This window comes from Scatophagus argus, chromosome 16 (genome assembly GCF_020382885.2).
Source record: "Scatophagus argus isolate fScaArg1 chromosome 16, fScaArg1.pri, whole genome shotgun sequence".
In the NCBI taxonomy this organism is placed as follows: domain Eukaryota; kingdom Metazoa; phylum Chordata; class Actinopteri; family Scatophagidae; genus Scatophagus; species Scatophagus argus.
In genome coordinates this window covers 3,911,942-3,936,222 of record NC_058508.1, presented here as the reverse complement: position 1 = coordinate 3,936,222, position 24,281 = coordinate 3,911,942, and the positions used below count along the sequence as shown (strand labels likewise).

Sequence of the window (24,281 nt, the reverse complement as noted above, 5' to 3'; positions counted from 1 at the left end):
GTAAACACGACTGTGTGTGTAATTGGGTCGTGGGTGGAGGGAGTTCAGAAAAGTGAGCGAATGGGCTTTTTATTTTGAAGGCTCTCACCGGAAGACACACTAAGGCGACTGACTTCTTGGTCAGTCTCTCTGTTACTCAGACTCAGTCATGTCTAACAACAGCGCCGCCAACAGCAGCTTAGCCATCGCCCAGAAGACGGTGAAGCAGCTTCGTCTGGAGGCCAGTGTCCGCCGGATAAAGGTACGTCCACACGGCAGCTCACCTCCGCTGGAGCACACATCCAGCCAACTTATCTCTCAGCTGACTGTTCGCATTTTACACGTCTGTTAACTCTTGTATTAACTCATTACTATCTAACAGGTGACCTACTGTTGTTATATTTTATGGAGTGTATATATGTTTTTTTTTTTTTTTTTCAAAAGTGCTCACTGTGTATGTATGTAAATATATATAATCTTAAGATATAAGTCTGAAGTTTCTGTAAAAAAAAGAAGTGATAAACTAACTTGTATTCTAACTGTGTGTTATTGAAACCTGGAAACTTTGGCCATCATCTTCAAAAGGCGTTTTTACATTTGGGCTCATGCTGGAAGTCATTGGAAAACCATGTGAGTGTGATTTCCTGGCGTGCAGTGCAGTGCAGTGCAACGGGAGCAAACAGACTTTTCTGTGCCAGTGCAGCACAGAGATAGCTTTGTTGATTGTGCTGCTGTGTGACTGCTGTGATTGTCTGGTGGCTACTTATTTTAGAACACAAGTCAGAGCAGTTTCAAGTGTGTGCGTCTGTGTTTAACCGCCCCAGCAGTGAGCTGCCGGGAGTGGGGGGCTGAGACAGAATAAATAAATCACAGAGAATTTCACTCAAGCCTACAAATTCTTGCAGTTTGTCCCAGTCCAAACAGCAAACTTACACTGGCATTTGTGATATTCCCGAGGTGGTAGAATCATACAGTAGGACGGTTTAGTTGGTTATTACATGTACCTGTAACATGTTCATACTGTGCCTCTGCCACATCAGCTGTGATACTCTTTTTCACTGGTTACTATGATAATATTGACACTTTAAGCAATACTATGTAACCTTTGAAAGAAGAAATTCAGAAGACGCATTCTGGCTGAGACGTGTCCTGTCCATAGATAAAACCAAAGTCACCCTCACTCTCCAGATGTAGTCTTGGTTTCCTTTTTGATACTGATGATAAGTCATAACCAGGTTCACGTTTCTCAGCTGTGTTGTTTTCGTTCATGTAATACTGATGCTCTGATTGCAGGAAAAATGAGGACGGGCAGGTTAACCACCTGATGAAACCCAGTGCGAGCGCAGGTCACAGAGGGGTGGCTAAGTAGCCTCGCATTTCTGAGTGAAGACCGACAATGTATACACAGAGTTTGTAGAAATTATCCAGTGAGTGTATCATTATTTTAACCATTTTTAAATTTGACAGGTCGTCGACCACTGACGCAGGAAGTCTTTATGACCTGACAGATTTCATGCATACATGTGTGAAATTGGAGTCTCCGATCATGAGATCTCGCAATACTGCTGCCATAAAGGCCCTTTTTTTTTGGGGGGGGGGGGGGGGGTGTTTGTTTTGTTTATTCAATGCTGAACCAAACAGTCGCAGTATTATAGTTTCAGGCTTTCCTGAAGCAAAAAGGGTCGTGACATGAAACACGATGTGTAACTTCTAAGCAACAAAAATGAGACTGATGAAAAATAAAAAATACCAGCCCCAAAACTCCTGTATTTATGCAGGACCTTTCAAAAACCATGTTTCCAAAGCAAAACCAAACCAACAAATCGCATACAAATAGAAGGCAATAAACAAAATATAAGTAGACAATTAGTGAACAAATAGCTGTAGAGGGTTTAAGATAGAAAGACAGGAATTTTACAATTTAAAACCAATGAGCTAAAAGGGACAGTAAAAAGACAACATCACATAAAAGCCAGCTTGTAAAAGTGTGTTTTGAGAAGTGATTTAAAAGAAGTCGCTGACCTTGTAAGCCTTAACTCCTCTGGAAGGTCGTTCCAAAGCCGAGGGTCTCGGACAGCAAAAGCCCGGTCACCTTTAGTGTTTAACCTCGACTGTGGAACGACCAGAAGGTCCTCACCAGAGGATCTCAGGCTTCGGGCTGGCTCATAGGGGGTCAACAACTCTGTTATTTAACTTGGAGCCAGACCCAGAAGTGCTTTAAAAGTGATCAGTAAAATCTTAAAATCGACTCTAAAACGGACTGGCAGCCAGTGGAGGGAGGCTGGGATATGATGTCATGTCATCTGTTGAAACCAGTGAGAAGCCGAGCTGCTGCGATCTGAACTAGTTGGAGGTGTGACAGGGATTTGTGAAACATGCTGGACAGAAGAGAGTTGCAGTGGTCTAACCTGGAGAAAATGAAGGAGTGGATCACTGCTGCTGATCATAACCAGCAGCATGTTTAGACTAATCTGGTCTCTGCGGACAGTGTGACTGTGGCAGGTTTAAGTGCCAGTTTCTAAATGCTAATGTTTGCCAAGCTACATGGAAGAAGACTGATCACAAACACTGTCCTTCCTTGAATATCATGCAGGTTTCTCAGGCTGCTGCAGAACTGAAGACCTTCTGTTTGCAAAATGCCCACAAAGACCCTCTCCTCACCGGGGTGCCCTCCAGCGATAACCCGTTCAGGCCTCCCAAGTCATGTGTCCTCCTCTGAGGTGTGACTGCAGCTCTCATGTCACATTCACCCTTTTGTAGCGCAATCCCTTCAAGCTAAAGTTCTGTCTTCTTTTTTGTATATATAGATCTGTGAAGGAGTGTAAGACACTCAAACGGACGGCCTGATGGTTCCAATTTGGAGTTCTGTCATGTGCCCCGCCTCTGCCTCTGAAGAGAAAGAAGCCAAGACCACACACATGTACTATGGTAGCTTTACACAACAGGCCTTAATGCCATTTCTGTTTTTATGACCAGATCCAATAGTATGACCACCTGTTAACACCTTGTGTTGACATTAGATCTGCACTTTTTACACTGGTTGTTATTGGATAGAAAAAAAAAAAAACCTCCCTGGAGTTTATGACAAGATGGTGAAAAAAATCCCATGAAAGTCACATTGGCAGATTCCCATCTGATCTGTTTCTTTTTATGAACACCGCCCAAAGGAGGTCCAAAAAAAATGGTGTTGTTTTATTTTTTCTTCTGTACGTTTATATAGCGCATATCTAATCTGTAGCATGTGTGGGCAAGAACACAAACAGACAGAAGTATTTTTCCTCCACTGTATATGGATTTTACAACTTTTACAACTGCTGTTTTTAAGCTATTCATTCCCGTAATTTATTTAACATCAGCAACAATTTCATGTGTTCTCGGCAGGCAAATGTGAGTTAGAAACATTTGGCCGAGAAACAGAAAGGAAGAATACAGGTTCAGAAATCTCCTTCATTTTGTGTGAACTGTTATTATCCTCCATTAAAAGTCACCGTGTGTTTGTTTTTTTCATTTGTCTGTGAAGCTTCACCTAGCACGAATTTCTCATTCTAGTTTTTCAAGTAGCAGCAGTATTAATTATCCCAAAGTTCACCGACAAGAAAAACATATCAGAGGAATTGTGTAACAATATGTTTCTGACCTGGTGAAATAAGATCATATAAATTTGTGTCTTTAGTTGAAAAGTCAGTGCCTTTCAGCGCTCCGTCTGTCACATAAACATGGCAGCATACTTAAAACTTTACAAGAGCTGGAAAGCTGCACTTTCAGCTGGCAGACCGACGCTTCCAAGTGACAAAATCTTGACGCTGCCTGTGTTCTTTGAGTGGAATAAAACATGAAAAAGATATGCAGTTAGTGACACCATGGCCACTGCCTCGAAAACGGACAGTTAGGAGGAGGAACGCCTGAAAGAGACTGAGAGTAAGAAATTAAATAGGATATTTTGTTGCTCGGAAAACCTGTAGTCTTGTTACAATTGAAAACACAGAATATAATATAAAAAAAATTCTGAAAATGTTCTACAAGGAATACGATTTTCTCTGTAGTGTCATCAAAACTGTCAATTGTTGACCCAAATATGTCATATTTGTGCTACTATCATTTTAACATATTAAATCATTGTTTTGACATCTCCATATTTTTTCCTTTATGGTTTTCTTCTTTCAGTATTTGGCAATAACTGTGCAGTCTGTTTGGACAAACGATGGATATGTTACACACTAATACCATTTCTGACTTTTTTCCATGTTTTGTGACTGTTGTATTGCTCCAAGGATTGCTTTTGGTTTTTCATTTTTGAGATTTATTCCACTTCGATCTATTGGACGTGAATGGAATTTAATTTGTGCTGGGAAAAACATGGAAAAAATGAATCTAAAGGATTAAATGAAATCATGACGTATGCTGCCTGTGGTGTTTACACAGTACCGGCTGTAGTCCGCCAGGGGGCGCTATTGGAGCGGCTTGTCATGTTGATGCCCAGCCTGCCTCCAGCAGAGAGCAGTGCTTGGTTGGATGTGAGCGCCACCGACTTGTCTCTACTTCCAGATCGAAGATGGCGGTCTCGGTGTTCCCCGGCGTGCGGCTCCTCTCCATCGGAGACGCGAATGGAGACATACAGCGACACTCAGAGCAGCAGCCCTTGCGGTTAGAAGTCAAAAGCACACAAGATGCTGCCCTCATCAGTCTCTCCAATGGTGAGTTGACCTTTTCTGAAGCTGCTCCTCGGAGGTTCGGCCTGGCTTAACTGGCAATGCTAATGCTATGCAGTGCTAATGCTTATACAGCTAATCTGGTCGTATGTAACGTTAGCCGCCAAGAAGCTAACCCATCTTGAGAGACCACGTCGCCTCCCCCTGCCTATCACGAGGGAGCCCTTAAAAGTCCAATTTTTTGTCGTCCGATGGGATGTTAAGGATTGTTAATCTTAGGCTTTCAGCTTTCCCGCAACTTCACCCTTTCGGAGACTTCAACAAAAATGTAGCGCAACACACAACGTAGTTACTCACATCTGTAAGCAAGGCAGCTAAGTACTGTGTAGTTTAATGCTAGTTAAACAATACCACTAGCCCGGTTTCGGCAGTGATGCGCTAACGTGCATCAGACCCTCTAACGTCTGCCTTTGGTGTTTCTCCAGTGTTTCTTTTGTTTGTTATTTTCGGTAACGTTAATATGCCCGGTGATTTTTGTAAATCGCCATTTACCAGTTTATTCCCAGGAGACCCGTGTAATGTTATTTGACTGTTTAGCTTGTGAATTAGCTTGTCTGTAATGTTTCGGAGCAGAGGGCATCAGTCGTGACCCGCCGCTCTGCAGCGCGGTCCAGGCGGCCGCTGCTGCTGCTGTATAGCGCTGTATTTAGCAAGTAGCCCGTTCAGTAATACAGCGGGAAACGCTTCAAACTTCTCAGGCTTTTAGTTTTGGGGAAAGTGGTTTTGGCGTTTTGGGTGGTGTTAGCGAGACCGGGCCCTCATTACTTATGCATTCATCTTTGTTCTCATTGGAACAATAGCCGGGTCCCCGCCGCCTACTCCCCCCCCCCGTGTGGGGCAGCATCAGGGCCGCTCCTCCGCAGCTTTTCTTATTCAATGGGATGTCCCGCTGAAAAGAAACAGCCGCGCTGGCCTCCTTTTGCTGGGATGCTGAAGTGAAAGAAAAGCACCCAGGAGTGCATTGTAGACCTTTGAGCAGCTCTGCGTCAACACATCTCTTGCTGCACACATTAAAATGATAAAGTTTAAGTTATCCCTGTGGGAGTTTCGGCCCCGGAAAACTAAAAAAAATAAAAAAATAGTTGAAAATTGGTATGCAAATATAGTGTAAAGTACCTACTGAGAGTTATATCAGTGTTTCTGTTAAGGATTTGGGCATGGTTATCTGAAAATATGCTTTATAATATCACAGAATATAATGATGATAATATGAAGATGACATGTCTGACTTTTAAGATTTTCTCTTGTATTGTAGTTAAATACGTTGACAAATGACCAATGTTAAATTACAGTGATAGAGCTACAAAGTGACTAAGTACAGGACAAATTTGCACCAAAGGGCAACTGATTTTACACATCCAAGTGTGTTTACAGGTGACTTCATGTCTAGAAAAAATACTTTGTGGTTCCAGAAAGAATTTGGTGAAGTCTGACAAATTGTGTTGTAATTGTGCAGCTAAAGACAAAAGTTAGAAAACGAACAACAATACTAAAGTCACAATGAATGAGCCTACCAGACCTCTATAGCCAAGTCACATTATAATATGTGCCAGATTTTCACCAAGAAGAATGCTTGGAGCAGATAAGACAATAACGCCTGTTCTGCTGCACCAGCTTTCATCCTATGCTAAGTCATTTTAGCATAGTTTCTTGTACTTTTGTTCTTTCTCTGTTGATCATCTGGTGTCAAATCAGAGGCGGATGTCTGATGGTCAGGTTCAGCTTTGGTAAGTCTATACTAGTGATTTTTAGCGAGTGTGAAGAAAGAGAACAAATATCACTTGACTCTCCCATGTCTGGATGGCCTACTCTTTATTCCAAAGGTGTGTCCAAAGTTACATTTAATGGGAGGAGGGGAGCCTAAATGTTGACAGAATGTAATGTTAATCGGTGCGAGCCAGTTTCACCAAGTAAAATTAGCCAGTCTTGAAAAGTATGCTATATGTGTCCTGCAGCAAAGACTTCCTTCTTCACAGTGAAAGAAGTTAACATTTTTGAACAAACTCTAGTTCTGCTTAAATAACATGAAATCTCAACACAAGACTTAATTATTATTGCATTAATGTCATTTAAAGGTCTGACCATGCCGACTTAGGGCTGCTTTAATGTACTGAGGCTTAGAGTACAGTCACACATAAGCGAAGTTAACACTGGTGAGCGTTCTCCTCCCATTCACTTCCATTCTGCATGAACGACTGTGGTTGAGCCGGCGAGGAAAAGCGGTAAAAAGGAAACGGCTTAGTGAAAAATGAGTGAGGCTGATCCTGTTCAAACATGACAACTGCTCAGACTCATTTAGTACAGTCTGGACTGCTTTCTCTCACTGAATTGCAGAAGTAAAAGGAGGAAGAGAGAAATGTCAGCTGTGGATGTGTAAAAGCTATAGAACTTTGGCTTTTCTCATTTTATTTAATTATAGGTTGTTATTTATTTATTTATTTTTTTAAATCAGAACTGAATCTGTTTGAAGAGAAAATGTCCTTCAGACTCATCAAAGGTGAAGGCTCTGTTTTGACACTTGACTCGTTTCCTCGTACGACTACTGAATAATTTGAACATGTGACGCTTCATAACTTCTAACCCTTCATGTCATTCAGATTCAAAATCAACAATCAGGTTCTGTTTAGCCTTTCAAAAGCAACATTTACCACTGCTGTCAAAACTGTTTGCACTCCCGCTTGCTGTACACAGTTAAACGGAGGCAAACACACACACACACCTGAGAGACTGAGAGGGCAGCTTGGAAGTAGTTTAATACTACCTTACATTGCATTTATAGAACCACAATAATTAAAAGTGTGTATTGGCTGTAAGCCTTTCCTGCTCGGTTTCCAGACCGTAGTCATGGAGGAGAGGAGATGTTTTGTTTCCCTACTGGGCGATGTTGATTCTTGCTTCAGGACTAACCCACTTCCACCTTTCCAGACTTCATGTTGGTCCTGAGAACCTGCAGCTTTTATTTACTGAAAGACTGTAACTTGTGCTGCACATTTCCTGGTAAACTCATAGCTTACTAGGGCCACATAATACTGAGAGGGAAAAAATTACTTTGTGGTATTTTTCATTACTACAGTATATACTGTGATAGGGAACATAAAAAAATGCAGGAACGTTCACCATATGACTTAAATAGCTCCATTTGGAAAGACGTAATCATTCTAGAAGTGTTTTGTAGTGTGTTTGAGACGTTTAAATTAAGAGGACTGCCACGAGTCACGTCTGACAAATAATAAAATGTCAAATCATACAAAGCAAAAAGCAAATGGCAAGCAGAATGAAATATATGTCACCAAATACCTGCACTGCAAAACAAACAGACTACAACTTGGTTTCAGTTTTCAATATGTGTAATAAATTGAGCAAGCAAATCAGTATTGCTGTGTATGACCCATGTCACAGTCACGGAGCTCAGTTCACTTCAACTCCACAACAGTTCATTTCAAGAAAAAAAAGAACCAAAAGGAAGACAGCTTAATTTTGCTTGGGGATTTACCTCACATCCAAGACTGGTAACTCCGGAGAAGCCCCGACAGGTACATTCCTCCTCCTGAAACGATGTGTCGTGCAGTCCTACTGCTTACTCTTATACTACTGCTCCGCTCTCCTGCAAGTCACTTTATTTAAGTTTTGACTCTTTTTATTTTGTCGTTTGTCGACATGAAATATGATGAGAGAAAAAGTAAAGAAAGATAACAGTGGTGAGGAAAAATGTTCCTCAGCTCAAGTTTTGCCACCTCATGTTTGACAAGATTAAATATGTGTTTAGGGAGCATGAGCACCAACACCTACCCAAAACAAATCTCCTGCCTGTACTTCTCAGTGTTTCTAATGAAATGGATGTTTTCTCGCGTTGTCTCCAAGTGTCTTAGTGGCTGATAGGGGAACTGAGGTGACTGGCTTCTCTCCCAGAAGCTGCATCTGTCTAAATCTGCAGAGCTACTCTTAATCCATTAACTGATGCTGGATTAGCTCAGGCTGTGGCCTTTGCTGGGCCTGTTGCACGACCACAAGGTTTTTCCAGTCCTGGAGAAGTATCTTCATATGAATCTCCCAGACTCCCACACGGTCACGGTTGAAAATATTTTATTTCTTTGTCTTTGTTGTTAAAGTAGGACTTTTGAGCTCAAAGTCTAATAGTGATGGGAAAAGATGACTGCAGTAATAACACAGATGTTTTGAGGCTCCCTGCAAGTCGTTCCTCCTGCTGATGTCGTCGCACAGTCATCATTTACTCTTGCACAGCGTGGAACCAAACCTCCAGAGAGTGAAATGTCCTGCCAAACTAAACCCTCAACCGTTCAGGTCTGTCGTTGGTCTCATATCAGTGGCTGCTTTACATTGTGGTAAGCGTCAGTTACTTGTCTGGCAGGTTTACATGTTTTCTACTGGAAATAATGAGTTAATACATGTCACTGTACTATTTTTGTCTTCTCAGTGTCACCTTTTTTTTTCTCAAGATTTTCAAGACAGTTTGACGTTTTAAAATAAAAAACGATTAAATGTGAAAAACTCTTTAAACAATCCAGTAGATAAGAGGTTAAAATTTTACATATTCATTATTTAAAGATGTGTACCCATAATTTACTAACTGGTACCTAGCAATTTATGACAATGAGAATGTGCCAGAACTGTTTCAGGAATAAAAGCTGTGGTGCTAGACGCCTGCAAAGTGATTGATGTAAGAAAGCCTGATGAGCAGGACTGCACAGAAGAAGCATGGACACAGTCGTGTGCATGTGCGGGAGCAGGGCGGACTGCAGCTTTAGCTTTTCTCACAGTTTCATATCCCACAGTGGATGGCTTTAGGATTCAGGGCTCACTCTGAGTCTTTGATGCTCACACCCGTCCTGTGGTTTCATCATAAGCAGTGAAATCTTTAAGCACACACACACACACACACACACACAACACAGCCTGTATGCAAGCTAGACATTAAAGACTGTGGCAAATAAACAGGCAAGTGGTTGAAAATGTTCAGATTAGAAGGACAGTTTTGGCTTCATTAATTACTTTATGAAACAAACAAATCTAATCAAATCTAAATGTTTATGTATTTTTATACTTATTTCTACTATTTCTACTATTTTTGTAGTTTTTTTTCTTAATTTATTCATGAGATATTATATTGATGCTGTCTCATCTTTAGGGAGTTGGAGCCAGGGATTTTTTTTTCTTTCTTTAAAATAGTCTCTGCTGGCTGCAGTCAAAGTATTGAGTGACACAAACATATTGTGGCTTTTGGACTTTTTCTGGGATTTGCTAACAATAAAAAGCAAAGACCGAAGTGTCAGATGCATCTTTTAACCCTGAAGTCATTCAGCTTGCAACAGGGTGTTTTGTCTGTCTGAGACTAGTAGTTCTATAGTGGTTGCTGTTAAATTGCCATTGTTCAAGCTCATATTAAAAGACCAGATTTCATCATTTGTTGCTGTCTCCTCAGTATGTGGGAGATGAAGAGGCTGAGGCTCTGTTGTGTTCAGCAGGTTGTGTTGAATCCCAAATTGAAAAATTGAAAATGTCGGGTCAAACATGTGACTTGCGGCAAGAAAATCATCTCTTTGGCTATCATGGAGAAGCTTTGGACACACAAAAAAAGAAAAAAAGTTTTCGTAGTTGTTTCAGCTCATCAAGTTTAACCAGTAAAAAGTCAAGTATAAGCATCCTTTGGCTCGCATGTATTTCTTTCAGACACTGCAGCGGCTGTGTGCATGTACGTCTCATGTTTTCCTAACTCTTTCCACCCTCTCCCTTTCTTTCCAGGAGAGGATACGAGTGTGTTCAAGTGTTCGGTTTCCAGGGAGACGGAGTGCAGCCGCGTGGGGAAGCAGTCATTTATCATCACACTGGGCTGCAACAGCGTCTTGCTGCAGTTCTCCTCACCTGCAGGTACACACAAACACCCCAGCACAACAAGACTGTGAAACACTCACATCCCATGTATGAACTGCAATTATGTCTTCTGGAAGTCTCATAATTTTAAGTCATAATTGCTGCTAAATGGGCAGTTACCACTGAAGAAGAACGAGAATTAGGTATATATTGGAATTTGGGTATAAAAGCAACATGCTCGAATTCCTCAGTGGCCATTTTCAAATACTCTGTTCCAGCATCACATTGGCTGTGTTTTCTGTTTATAACCTCACAGTGAGCCAACATGCCAAAGTTTGTTATGTAAGCAGTGAGCCCATGCTTCCCACACATTGTGTGGAGTGTGGAGCAGGCCTTAAGAGTCTTGCCCCACACCAACATCCAAACACCCTTTTACCCAAATGATTCAGCTGATCATTTACTTGACCCTTGAACAGTTATCTGATTTTAACTTAGAAACTGTAATGAGACTTGACAGACCGGTCAAGCTTTAGATTTCTCCACATGTTGAAGCGATGTACATGGGGCTGTAGTAACAGAAAGTATGGATATTTGTTTCTTTTGTTGACCCTCTCCCAGAGCTCTAAGAGCAAAAGTGAAGGAGGCATAAGGAATCAATTAAACTGCTGCTGCTTACTTTAAAAACAAAAAAAGAGTCACGGTTAGCTGGTCCACTTTGTTGTACATCTTCGCTTGCTGGTGCTATGCCAGAACTCCACAATGAGGATTACCTGCTTGCCCCTAGCCGAGTCAGATGCCCCCCTCAGGCTAGTAAATCTAACAAGTCATTTGCCTGATTAGGCAAGTATGAAAAAGTTTCAGTGATCCTGGAAACAGGAGTTTAGTTGTGTGATGTTAGAGGATGTGTGTGAAACTCCACTTAAGTATTGCACAGTTTGCTGCTAGCTTGAGAGCAATGAGGATAAAGTTTAACATGACAACGTTAGTTCTTGTTCCTATTTGATATATGATAGCCAGTCACCTCAGTTGTCCTATAATCCATGTCTTTCACATACAAGTTAAGATATACATTTAGCAGAACTGTCTCAGTACTTTGTGGCTGCACTGTATGTATATATTGTTGTCTTTCATGTCATGCATGACCTATAATTGTTTGTGTTTGTGCGTTTATGTTCTGCTTTAGACTTTCAGTCCTTTTATAACATCCTCAAGAACAGTCGTGGGCATAGCAGCGAGCGCTCAGCCTTCAGTGAAAGAACAGAGGAGTCCTCTGCTGTACAGTACTTCCAGGTGAGAGGAACACACACACACACACACACACACACACACACACACACACACACACACACACACGTGTGCACAAACCTCCCCAACTCTTTCCGGCTTTCGGTTGGTGAAACAGTTCAAGTATGCAGCAGACTTTGGGCTTTATTTTTGTCTTCTTTTTATTATTTAATGACAAATTTGAATCCAGCCTGCTTTTTCAGACACCCAACAGTTATTTAATAATTACCACCATGCCGACTTTGTTCTATCCTGACTATTTATAGTTCCACCACTTTCAATAGGAATATTCATCAAAGAAGTCTTGTGGGACTTTTTGAATTATTTTTGTTTTAAAAAGCAGCCATGACTCACTTTACATGAATCATTAAATATGTCTATCTAAAGTCCAACTGATTTTAGATTCTGGCACAGCATACAGAACTGCTCTCTAAATTACATTTCCTGTTTGAGAGAGAGAAAAAAACATTCATTAAGCTGAAGAACTAAATGTAGAGTTGATGTTGGTTTCAAGACCCCATCACAGCGAGTTACTCCATACCAGTGGGAATGTGTGGAACTTCTCATGTTCCTTCTTCTTGGTGTTGCTGTCGCTTGGGATTGCTACATCTGTCATCACTGCCTTTTTCTGTTGTTTGTCGACCACCAAAACATCCGGCTGATTCTCCATGACCATTTTGTCTGACTGGACCTGGAAGTTCCACAGGATCGTAGCTTGGTCATTCTCAACCACCTTGGGAGTTGTCTTCCATTCTGACCTTGGGACTTCCAGCTCATACTCATATACTAACATATATATTTATATATCTAAACCTCTCTCTGTCTCTCGAGAAAGCTATTAAGCCAGTGTCAGTGATGCTGCAGTCAGACAGCAGCCTGCAGTATTAACAGCGACTTTAAATATCACATTGATCTTATTTTTGACTGCAAAACATTTTTTTCTTATTGAAATGCCCTGATATTTTTTGTATGTCCTTGTTCAAGTCTCTTAAGCGCTGACTCCAATAAACACAATCAACATATTAATAATTTTCCTTGTCTGTCTGCAGTTTTATGGCTACCTCTCCCAGCAACAAAACATGATGCAGGACTACGTTCGGACAGGAACTTACCAACGGGCAATTCTCCAGAACCACACCGACTTCAAGGATAAGGTAACCTTATACAGCCTTGCAGATTATGGTTGGATTATGTTGTGACAATCTTGGTATGGCACAGACGCACCCGCTGGGATGCTCCGCATTCAGTTATGAGTGCACTTGTGACACGTTTCCATTGAAAGTAATGTGGGGTGACGTTATGTTTGCTGTTCTCTTTTCTCCAGGTGGTGCTGGATGTCGGTTGTGGCTCAGGGATCCTCTCTTTCTTTGCAGCCCAAGCTGGAGCCAGGAAGGTCTATGCTGTAGAGGCCAGCACCATGGCACAGCACGCTGAGGTACACACACACACACACACACACACACACACACACTGAGACACAGATGAATGCTAATATTAGCTCCCCGCCTCTGACAAAGTTTTGAACAACCTGGTTGATGCATCACTCTATTCTGACCAATCCAAAACCAGGTTCCAAGCTCTAAGAAGAAGAAGAATCAGCTTTATTGGCAGTATATATATTTTTACATACACACACTGAATTTGTCTTCTGCATTGAACCGATCCTTAGTTGAACACACATGCAACACCCAGGAAATTACACGCAATTAAACACATACAGAGACATTGGGCTACATCAAGTGCCTGGGGAGCAAATTGGGGGTTAAGTGCCTTGCTCAAGGGCACATCAGCTGACTAATGGAGTGGGGGTGCATTTATTCGCATTTATCACTCCACCACACTCAACTTTTTTCTCTCCGTCGAAGCTGCTTCTCCAACCTCTAGGCCATGGCTGTCCCCTAATAAGGAGTTGCTCTGCCTTACAGGTGCTGGTGAACAGTAACCGCCTCGGGGAGCGTGTGGTCGTCATTCCGGGGAAAGTGGAGGAAGTGACGCTGCCTGAGCAGGTTGACATCATCATCTCAGAGCCCATGGGCTACATGCTGTTCAATGAGCGCATGCTGGAGAGCTACCTGCATGCCAAGAAGTTTCTCAAACCCAACGGTAAGGAGGATTGGGGCTCAGAAGAAAATGTTATGTTAAATGGTAGAATGAAGGGTGAAAGAACACTAAAGGGCATGGTGAAGCAGCAGCAGCAGCAGAAACAACCTTTGACAAGCACAGCACTTCTCCCAGCTGTCTCCAGTTAGTCTCAGATATCACTTGGTCCACACTATGAGGCCACAGTGAGCATACACTTGTTAATGTTTCAAAATGATGACCGTGTGTTGTAAATGGCTGCCAGTACTGCTGTGCTTTTTTGTTTGTTTGTTTGTTTTTGACTGTGCTCCTCTGTGTGTGTTTCAGGTAAAATGTTCCCGACTATTGGTGACGTCCATCTTGCCCCCTTCACAGACGAGCAGCTCTACATGGAGCAGTTCACCAAGGCCAACTTCTGGTGAGAAAACAAAGAGGCTGGCAGGGAGGGTGGGAATGGAGGGGCTGCCAGAAAATACATTTCATGGTTTCCACCAGCGACATCCTATAAGTCCCCTCTTAAAACCAGAGTCAGGTGTCCTTATGAAGGCGTTCGCATGGCAGTGTCAGTCAGTCCGACTGAAATATCACAACCGTGAGATGGATTAAGATGAAATTTTTTATGATGATGTATCCAGATTGTCCTTTAGGGCCACCACTGGGTTGACGTCAGTCATTTCCTTAAATTAATGGAAGTTGGGCTTCATTTGGACAGTGATCGTTACACCTCAACAAAGAACTGGTGGTCTGTAGAACATGTGGCCAAGAATCAGGTTTCGTTATTTTTGCATGTTCCTGATAGCTCAGATTTCTTGTTGAATCTGTTTGTTCAGTCATACAAAAGTTCTATTCCATTTTAGATGCTGCATTCCAGCTAATGTTGCATCACACGAGTATTATGCTGGCACTTGGTAGTTGTAACCATGGTGACTTCTGCCTACTACTACTATGTGGTTGGGCCTTTCAGGTCTCCCTCAGGATGAATTGGGATAATTTTGTTGCACCCTTAACTTTTCAGCTGGCAAACCATCTTGAGCTCATGAAGTTAATTTCTCCAGCGTTTTGTGTTGTGAACAAATACCTGGCAAAGCGATGACCTTCCCACAGGCCTCATCTGCAGTGCTGTGTCTATGTTGATATTTGCAGCAACATCACTAAGATGCACAGTCAGTGCAAGCTGTCAATATGATGCAGTGAGTTTTATCAGTGTTCTGGTGCGCTTCTTAAAACCATCATGAGACACTGAAAGCTGATCTGCTGCAGCGCTGATTGTGGCTGTCTTGGCTTCATAGGAATACGGTGTGATTGTGAAAAGAAACTGTGAGGGGTTTTTATTAAAGGTTAAAACGTGAGGCAGCTGAATGTTCATTTTACCTGACCCATTCAGTCCACACAGTAACAGTTTAATTAAGCAAGTCATTTAGTATTATTATCAACAAAAGGATAGCGTACTGTCTGAAGTCAGCACTCAGTGGTGATTTGTGGTTGTAGGGGTGATATGAACATGTTAACCCGTAAGACCACATGTGGCATGAGCAAAATATAAAAGTTAACACAACCAAACCAGAGAGAGAACCAAGTTGTGCCTCTGAAGGGCAGCAGCCTTCCAGCAGGGAGGAATCAGAGCCGTCTCACAGTTAACAGCAAAAAAAAAACCAAAACATCAAAATGGGTACAAAAACATGAATAGATTGTTTTTAACTGCACAGCTGACCTGCTCTCGTTAATTGCGTTATGTGATTTCTGCACAGTTCAGCCATAAAAGCAAGAGTTGCAGTTTATAAAAACTGTGTTGTTTTGTTTTTCTACCATTGTAAGTGTTTATCTCACACACACACACATATGCGCATGCACACACTCAGAGACATGTCCAAGATGTTCTCTGAGAGAGAGAGAGAGAGAGGCGGTGCACCAGGAAGAGCTCATCACCTCAGCACACTCCCACTGCAATAGCAGAAACCTTTGTGGCTATATGCACACAGTCAGTTGTTTTACATAAAATACATTGATATTCATTACTTATTGATTTGTTAATATTAAATCTTCCTTTTCTTTTGTTACATTTAATATTTTCCAAACATTTCTTTTATTAGTTAAAAATGTTTTGTTATTGGCATCCAAAACATTCTAATATGCTGAAAGTACCATTGTCAACACTTGCCCTCAGGTACCAGCCCTCCTTCCACGGTGTAGACCTTTCTGCCCTGCGGGGGGCAGCAGTGGACGAGTATTTCCGTCAACCAATTGTGGTACGTTGTCCACCACACACACACACACACACACACACACACACACACACACTTCTTAACGAAATGACTGCACGCAGTAAACGGCCAGGAAACGATTCAACATGTAACCTAAGGGCATGGGCCGCCTCAGACAAATGCATGCTGGGTAAGGGTACCAGCCTCCCTTGAGCAGTTGTTTGTCTCGTATGATGAGCTCTGATCTCTCTCCTCAGGACACGTTTGATATCCGTATTCTGATGGCCAAGTCGGTCAAACACACAGTCAACTTCCTGGAGACCAAAGAAGAGGATCTGTACAGGTGTGTGTCTCTGCTCAGAATAGGTATATGAAATGTGTGTGTGATAGAGAGTTTGATGAATATGTCTGTTCCCCTGCCTTTTCTTTTGTGTCCCAGGATAGAGATTCCCTTTAAGTTCCACATGATGCACTCAGGCCTGGTGCACGGCTTGGCTTTCTGGTTTGACGTGGCGTTTATGGGATCAGTGTAAGTCAGCCAGTCACTGAGAGACACATGATACTTTCATTTGGGTTAGATCTTAAGAGATGCCTTCATGTAGTCTGACACAGTTGTCTGGACCTTACAGCAGCGCTTCTCTTGCACCCTCTCTACACAGGATGACAGTATGGCTGTCCACGGCGCCCACAGAGCCTCTCACCCACTGGTACCAGGTGCGCTGTCTGCTGCAGTCTCCCCTCTTCACCAAGGCTGGCGATACTCTGTCCGGCACTGCACTGCTGGTGGCCAACAAGAGGTATAATGCTTCTAAACATACTTTTCTGTAACGTAGCCCTAAGTGCATTGAGGGTTAACAGAACAGAGGAACTTAAAGCTAACAGGCTCGAGGGAATCAGATTGTCAAAGTTGCCAAAGCTGCTGGCTGTACTACGGATAGTAATAGCTAATATTATGTGATTTTTATATATTTGCCATTTGATGCCAATCTCATCTCCCTCCCAACAGACAAAGCTACGACATCAGTATTGTTGCCCAGGTGGATCAGACAGGATCAAAGTCCAGCAATCTCCTGGACTTGAAGAATCCCTTTTTCAGGTGAGTTAGTGTCTTGAGCCCAGTGCCAGGTTGTGGATGGCTGTACCATGTAACGGCTGAGGAAGGGAGCGCCATCCGACTCTCTTAATATTGAACGTGGTTGCATATGTATTTGCAGGTACACAGGCTCCACCCCAAACCCCCCTCCTGGCTCACACTACACCTCCCCATCTGAGAACATGTGGAACACGGGTTCGGCCTACAGCATGAGTCAGGGGATGGCTGTATCAGGTGAACACACACATAAACACTGGTAGATGAAGCGCGTCCTCCATGTGTTTACAAGGGGTTTTTAAGTTTCAGTGATATCATGGAGGTGTAAGAGACAGGAAATAGCGCAGGATGTGACACGTCAAGCTGAGAACATCAATTTATTTTCTAGTCGGGTCACTTTACAGGCACAATGTGAATTTCCCTTGGGATCAATAAAGTATCTATCTAAACTATTTCTAGTTGATTAATGTCCAACATTAATAAACCAGAAAGAACATTGTCAAATAACAGCCTTTGGTTCTGATTTTCACCAAACAACAGCCTGGTTCATTTTAGCTCCTTTATTATAGTTTGGCCTGAACTGAAGCTGCATGGTGGTCTGGAGCTGGAGTTTGGGGTTGTAGAAAGGACTGACAGCCCACAGTCTGTGTCTGCGAGTGTTTTCTTTACACTGAGGGAGATACAGCACTCCCAAGGCTCTCAGCTCAGTCATATGGATCCATACCTGATCCGTCGCATTCATGTCCGCTTATGTGTGGCTCCAAAATTAATCCGAGACTACTGATCAATTCTAATTAGCTACTTAGTAGATAAACAGCTAACAGCATTCACACTAACAGCATTCTTTTCCATTCTTTTTGCTCTTTACTGTCAGAAAACCAGCACACAGCTCATTATATGATTTTGAAAATACCAACGCTAAATCACAGAATGTACGTAAATATCATGTATATGTATAGAATACGCATTCAGAGCTTCACTTTAGCCTTTGCATACACACAAAACAGGACTTGACAAAATGCGTATCCTATGTCCCATGGAAAAGCTGTCATTTAGAAAAATATATTTAATGGGAGAATGTGTGAACCTGCACTGAAAGTCTGGCACATGAAAACATTTGAGAGATGGTGGAAATTGGTCACATCAGTCGAAACTATTGACTCTGTACAGATACAAAAATAAAATATCCTGGATTTGTACTCGTAAGTTGTTTTCCAAGTTGGTTTCCCGACCAACACTAAGTTTGCAAACCAAGATGGTTGCCCGAGCATCGACTGTAAACAAAAGTTGTGCTTTTCGCACTTTTGTCTTTTTTGTATCCAATTTAGCAAGCTGTATACACAGTACTTTCTTACGGCTGCCTATAGACATGTAGCTATGGTCTTGTTAGGTGTGAAATACAGCGTAACTGTAACTGGTCCTCCTTGTAACCGATGTAGATGTTGCTTACAAAGAGCTGTTTTGTCAAATAGAACGCATCCAACTCGATTTTTACCAGATGATGTCACTCCAGAGTTATGACATGCAAATCAAATGCAGAGTAGTGCTGCTATCTTGTGCTGATGACATCAGCCAGAGTCTGCCCAGTAGTGATCGGGCGGTGGAGCCGCAGATCATATTCCCACCCGTACACCCGTATGACTCGAAAAACCTACATGCATGACAACAACTTCCTACAAATGACGGAAACCCAAATTTATTTGACCTATACTACTGACTTTATAGTTTGGCCTTCATCCCATTTGCCAAAAGGGAGGGGGGGGGGTTATGACCTCTGCTGCAGCCAGCCAATCAAGATGTTGTGGTAAATACTTATTGGTTTGTTTTCTGTCTCTCTGATCCAGGGATGCCAGCAGCTTATGACCTCAGTACAGTCATCGGCAGCGGCCCATCAGTGTCTCACAACAACCTCATCCCCCTGGGTATGAATCCCACAGACTTCTCACCATCTCATAGAACGTATTGTGTGTGTGTGTGTGTGTGTGTGTGTGTGTGTGTGTGTGTGGGGGGGGGGGGGGTGACAGCAGTGTCTGCAGTGAAGCCTGAAATTGCAGCCATGCATGAAAACAACTGCTGTTTGAACACAAATGTTCATTTTCTGCTCTCTAGAGAGCACTGCGGCACTGTATGACAAGAGGAAAAATGACAACATTACTTGGTTGAATACATAGTGTATGACTGCAGATTTTCAACGTGGTACTGCACGTGCAGCTGTCACGTGACTTGTAAGCCCATGAGAAGTGAGGTACTGGTTGTTAAGAGTTTTCAGACCTCCTAGGGACAGGAGATGAGCTTTTCACTCAGTGTCAAATTAATTAATATAAATGTTAACAACCATTTTACAAATAACTGCATTACAGTTACTGATGACTGTACCTATCATTAACTGTACTTTTCTCTGATTGGTCACAGTGAACACAGGAATTGTAAACCACACCCACTCCAGGATGGGCTCCATCATGAGCACGGGAATTGTCCAGGGTACGTCCACCTGTAAGGTTATAAAGATACTACAGCACATTCACAAACAGAAATATAACATGCGTGCACCTTCAGCGGGAAAGCTGAATGTATTGCTTTGTCCTTCCTTGCAGGAGCCACTACAGGCCAATCAGGCCTCAGCAGCAGCGGTACCTACTACCCTGTCACCAACCAGTTCACCATGGGGGGTGCTGCCATCTCCATGGCCTCACCTATGGTCATCCCCAGCAACACCATGCATTACGGCAGTTAAGACGAAGACGTCGCAGAGACCTCTTCGTCCTCCCCGCCCCCTGCATGACAAAAGATCCCCAACCCCTCCCAGTGGAGCTCGTTGGTCCGCACCCCCAACCTTCAACCCTTAGAGACCCACCAACCGCAGCCAAAACCAGTATACCAAAATCAGTGCTGTGCTGGCACTTCCTCCCCTTGTTCGTCACCTTCATTCTACTCTGTTCAGTCCATCACTATATGAACGTTCGAACACTCTCATATCCGTCCAGACTGATGTCTTGCTAACAGAGGAAAGCTCCTGTTGGATCCATTGAGATTGTAACGTGCTCAGCCGAGATGCACTGCAGTTATCCTCTACCCTCTCAACATGTATCTTTATCCCTCCTCTCCACTTGCTGTCTCCGTTTTTTTTCCCTTCTTCTTCTTTTTAGATGTGTCATGACCCCACCACCCCAAAAGTGTGTTTTCAATCCCGTCTTTGCCTGAGAATCAACTTGTTGCAAGATACCAGCATCAGTCCGTTCTTACAGCTCTCCAAGCTTCTCTACCAAACCTTTTCATTAGTGCAGTAGGACACTGTTCTCATCAACACTCATCTCTGGGCTGACATCCTGGCTTTTCATATCTGTTCTAATCTTCAAGGTCCTCTGCACCTCTCACAAGACACAGACTCAAACCAGTCAAACAGTTTCTTCAAATTACAGGATGCTTTACTTAGTCAGTCTACTCATGGAGATGGTTTTGGATTTAGGCAGAGGCAAATATATCAGAAAACTAAAGCTGTCTACATGTCTAGGTTTTTTGTTTTTTGGGGGTTTTTTCTTGTGACTCGGACAAACAGACTCTGCTTGTGATAAAATGTGTAGTTCTACTTAAAAGCAGTTCTACTAAACATTGAGTTTTGGGAGAATGTCACGCTGGTCACCTTCTAGGCTAAGTAATGAAATGAATTGGCACTTCACATGTGTGTCTGAGGAAGAGTGTGGGTTCCATTTATCTTTCCTAACATTTCAACACACACTACACTGACTGGAAGTGGTCTCCATGCTCAGATGTTAGGCTTCATCACATTAAAGGGTAGTTGACCTAATGGCTATGCATGGAGATATGCTTTTGCATAAAGAACAGATCTGAAGTTTATACTGTATTATTAAAACTGCATGAATTGATGATGAATGAATTTTGAGTACTTTAGGCGGGCAGGAGAAAAAGTTATCACAGCACTGTCACAGTGCTTTTGAAGTGGTGAACGTGCTAGCAAACACTTATTTACTCATCTAGAACATGAAGAAATGTCCTGATTAGTGTCAAATATTCACCGTTTGGTCTCCAACTCCAGTGAAAAAACAGTCTGTAGCTGCTGAATACCCCATTATGTTCACCAGGTCATTACTAACTTTCCACTTGCTGTTTGTTGCTGGGCAGGTGGTGCACGGTGGCTGTGTGGGTTCATCACAGGTGATACCTTTCAGATTACACATATATAGGATGTATAAATTTCAAGCTCTCCTGGTAATGAATTGTGCAACCTTTTAACCTTTTCAGTCTCTCCTTAAAAGCATTCTTGGTGTTAGCCTTGGTTGTACGTACGAAAAGCGACAGTTGTAGTTGTATGAATAATAGAGAGAAGATAGTTTGATAGAGAAGTTCACATCTTTGCACAGTCAGCAAGTTCCTGTTTTGAGTCTGACTGCTTGTTCAGTGTGTAGCTAAAAAAGATGAAAGATCTGACGAGCACTGTGTTCGAGCCTTTTTGTGTTTGCCAGTCTCATGAAACCCCATTCTGTTGGGGCTTTGTGGATGATTTTGGTGTTTTGTTTTTTTTAATACCAAACACAGAAGGTGACCAACGAAACAGTCTACCAAAACCTGCTTATCTTTGTTCAAGTGAGTCCTGTAAACCCGAAATCCCGCTTTTGCTGCTCCTGTCGCCCATTCTCCTCATCTGGTTTTTAGCTGAGAGGACATTGCAGCAGCTCCTCCCCAGCCAGTCATTTCTGAGCCAGGTTGCGCCAGCACAGTTGGAGGAGGAAGATTGGAGAACACACCAGTAAGGACCAATGACCCAGGTGGCAGCCAACTGGCTGCCGGAATGAGAAAAGCTGTGCTGGATCTGCAGCGTCTTAGTTTACATCCTCGCTTCCTTCCCCTGCTTTTTGTCCCAACCTCCTCTGAGACTGAGACTGTCGCAAAGAGACTTCAGTGTGGAGGCGTGGGAGGCAGGGCCACCTTCCTCCTCGTCTCTTCGCCATGTATGACCTCCAACATATCATGCCCCCAGAACATCTGATCCCCTCATCCCTTTTCTCAGTTAAGGAGAGAAAGACTGACACATGTATGCATTGCTTCCAGTGTCACAACTATTGGACTCTGTTCATTTGGGATTTATGAGTTAGCAAGAAAATGTCTCTTTGTAGGATTAATCTTTTTGTTGTCTTTATTTTGTTTTTTCTTTCACAAAAACAATGAAAAAAAAAAGAGGGCAAATTAAATGTGGTGGAGATGTTCCAGACCATCGTGGAATCGAGTGTTGTAGTACTTCAATTTGTTCCCTCTAGTTTGTTAAATAGACTGTGGACACACCAGATGTTTACCATGTGGTAGCTAGCCTATAGCCATCATGTCCCCTTTGTCGTGGAATCATTGCTCTGTGTAGTCAATAGTGGCTTCCACTTCTGTCATGGAAAAGTGTATGAGGAAGACTGTGTGTCATGTTCTGTCATATCTGTGTGTTGCCCAACCAGTAATAACACCTTTCTCACTGTCTGACATCGACTCTTCTGCTCCACAGAAAGTCTCTCTGTCCAGCACTCGAAAGCTTCTGCAACAGTTGCATTTTTTAACAAACTCAGTCTTAGCCAAAACGGTAAATACGACTCTGGAGTCATGTATTTCACTTGCCGAGGGCTTTAACTCAGCATCTTTAGATGTGAGAGCCTTCTTTAAATTATAAGCCATTAACTTTGGCGCTAACAGGTGTAAACTAGTAATACCCAAGTAAAACAGATTAGAACTACTGGTTAGAGAGTGTGAAACAGGTTAATTGTTGGGTAGTTTAAGCAGTTTCACATTTCACCATTAGTGTGCTAACGTTTACCAGTTAGGGCTAAAAACAAAGTACAGCTGAGGCTAATGAAAATGGCATTAGTTAGTTAGTGTACATGGAAATGTTGACCTGATCAGTATACATGAGTGTACAACTAAAGTTATTGCAATTCAGCCTATGGGGAAATTCGGTGTCCAAATTACAAGGCAACTCATCCAGTAGTTCTCCAGACAATTCAGTCTCAACCAAAGTGGCATGTAGGGTGTTCCTGTAAAGCTGTAAGAAAAAACTGGCAACACCAGCACCACTTGTTTGGTGTAGTTAACTGCTGGAGACATGTTCAACACAGTCATTGAGCTCATTTAAGTGGTGTGTAACTCTGTATTTAAGCCATTCAGATTCAGGGTGATTCAGTAATTGCTTCTGACATGGATATTATTGTTTTCAGTCATGAAAACACAGCTGATGGTCTGTAAGGTTGGTGGTCACCCCAACAACTTAAGTCAGCTCTGTGCACTCACTCACTGCATAGTTTGCTTACTAAACCTATCAGCTTTATTCTCCATCATGGACATTACGATTGCCACAGTAAACAAACAGGTGGTCATAACTCAGAACGTTTATTTTTTCATGGATTTGATAGTAGAAAGAGCTCACAAGGAGATCATTGCCATTGTGATATCTGAACTATACTGTAGTGTTAAACACGGAGAATAATCTTATGAATTTTGTCAAATTGGACTAGATTTCTCTGCTTGCACTGAAAGTCCTGAGTGGAAATGATGTTTGCCTGCAGGCATAATCAGATCATTCTATTACAGGTTATGGTTTAAAAATGTTCAGTACTCACACCTTTTTTTAACCTCACTTTGAGAGATATAACCAGGTTTTCCCACCATGCCTTCAGATTTAAATTTGGAACTGTGTGGTCAAAGTATAAGTCTCAACAATCACAAATCTGGCCAGGCATTCTCTGCCAGTTTTCAGTGTTTTAGCCTAGTTGGTTGCCTGTTGGGAGAGGTAACAAAGGCAACATTGTGTTTGGTGATGACTCACTCTTATTGGATAGAGCTGCAGAAGGTGCTGGTTGCAGCACATTGAAAAATCATGGAATTATCACCAATGACACGTTCAGTATGACATATTGAGGATGTGAGTTGCTTTGGGCTGAGTTTGGCCAGTTCATTTTTTATAACTGATTCTATGTCCATGTTATCTACCAGCACTTTCATCGTTACATCAGCATTCACTGCTAGGGAGGATGTTTTTGGTTTTAACACTGGTAAAAAAAAAAAAATGTCTGAAAGACTTGTATGCATTAGGGTAAAAGTGTGTGGGATTTTTTCTTT

At 42.3% G+C, this 24,281-nt stretch overlaps 2 protein-coding genes across 3 annotated transcripts; both read left to right on the top strand.

Moving 5' to 3' along the window:
* Window positions 1-98: 98 nt before the first annotated feature.
* On the top strand, window positions 99-4,112 carry si:dkey-204f11.64 (uncharacterized protein LOC100537752 homolog). Its single transcript, XM_046415761.1, has 3 exons — window positions 99-241; window positions 2,573-2,699; window positions 2,787-4,112. Exons 1-2 carry the CDS (start codon window positions 149-151, stop codon window positions 2,696-2,698), a joined length of 219 nt encoding a protein of 72 aa, XP_046271717.1. The 5' UTR covers window positions 99-148; the 3' UTR covers window position 2,699; window positions 2,787-4,112.
* A 77-nt stretch (window positions 4,113-4,189) lies between these two features.
* Window positions 4,190-22,409, top strand: carm1 (coactivator-associated arginine methyltransferase 1). 2 transcript variants are annotated; one of them, XM_046415716.1, is made up of 16 exons: window positions 4,190-4,673; window positions 10,449-10,574; window positions 11,701-11,807; window positions 12,851-12,955; window positions 13,126-13,236; window positions 13,727-13,904; window positions 14,208-14,298; window positions 16,045-16,126; window positions 16,339-16,424; window positions 16,521-16,610; window positions 16,741-16,878; window positions 17,088-17,177; window positions 17,296-17,408; window positions 19,016-19,093; window positions 19,584-19,652; window positions 19,766-22,409. In XM_046415716.1, the coding sequence occupies exons 1-16, from the start codon at window positions 4,532-4,534 to the stop codon at window positions 19,903-19,905; spliced, it is 1,746 nt and encodes a 581-aa protein (XP_046271672.1). In that variant the 5' UTR covers window positions 4,190-4,531; the 3' UTR covers window positions 19,906-22,409. The 2 variants fall into 2 exon arrangements, with proteins under 2 accessions (XP_046271672.1, XP_046271673.1); XM_046415717.1 differs by having other exon boundaries at window positions 19,584-19,664; window positions 19,766-19,907.
* The last annotated feature ends 1,872 nt before the right edge of the window (window positions 22,410-24,281 follow it).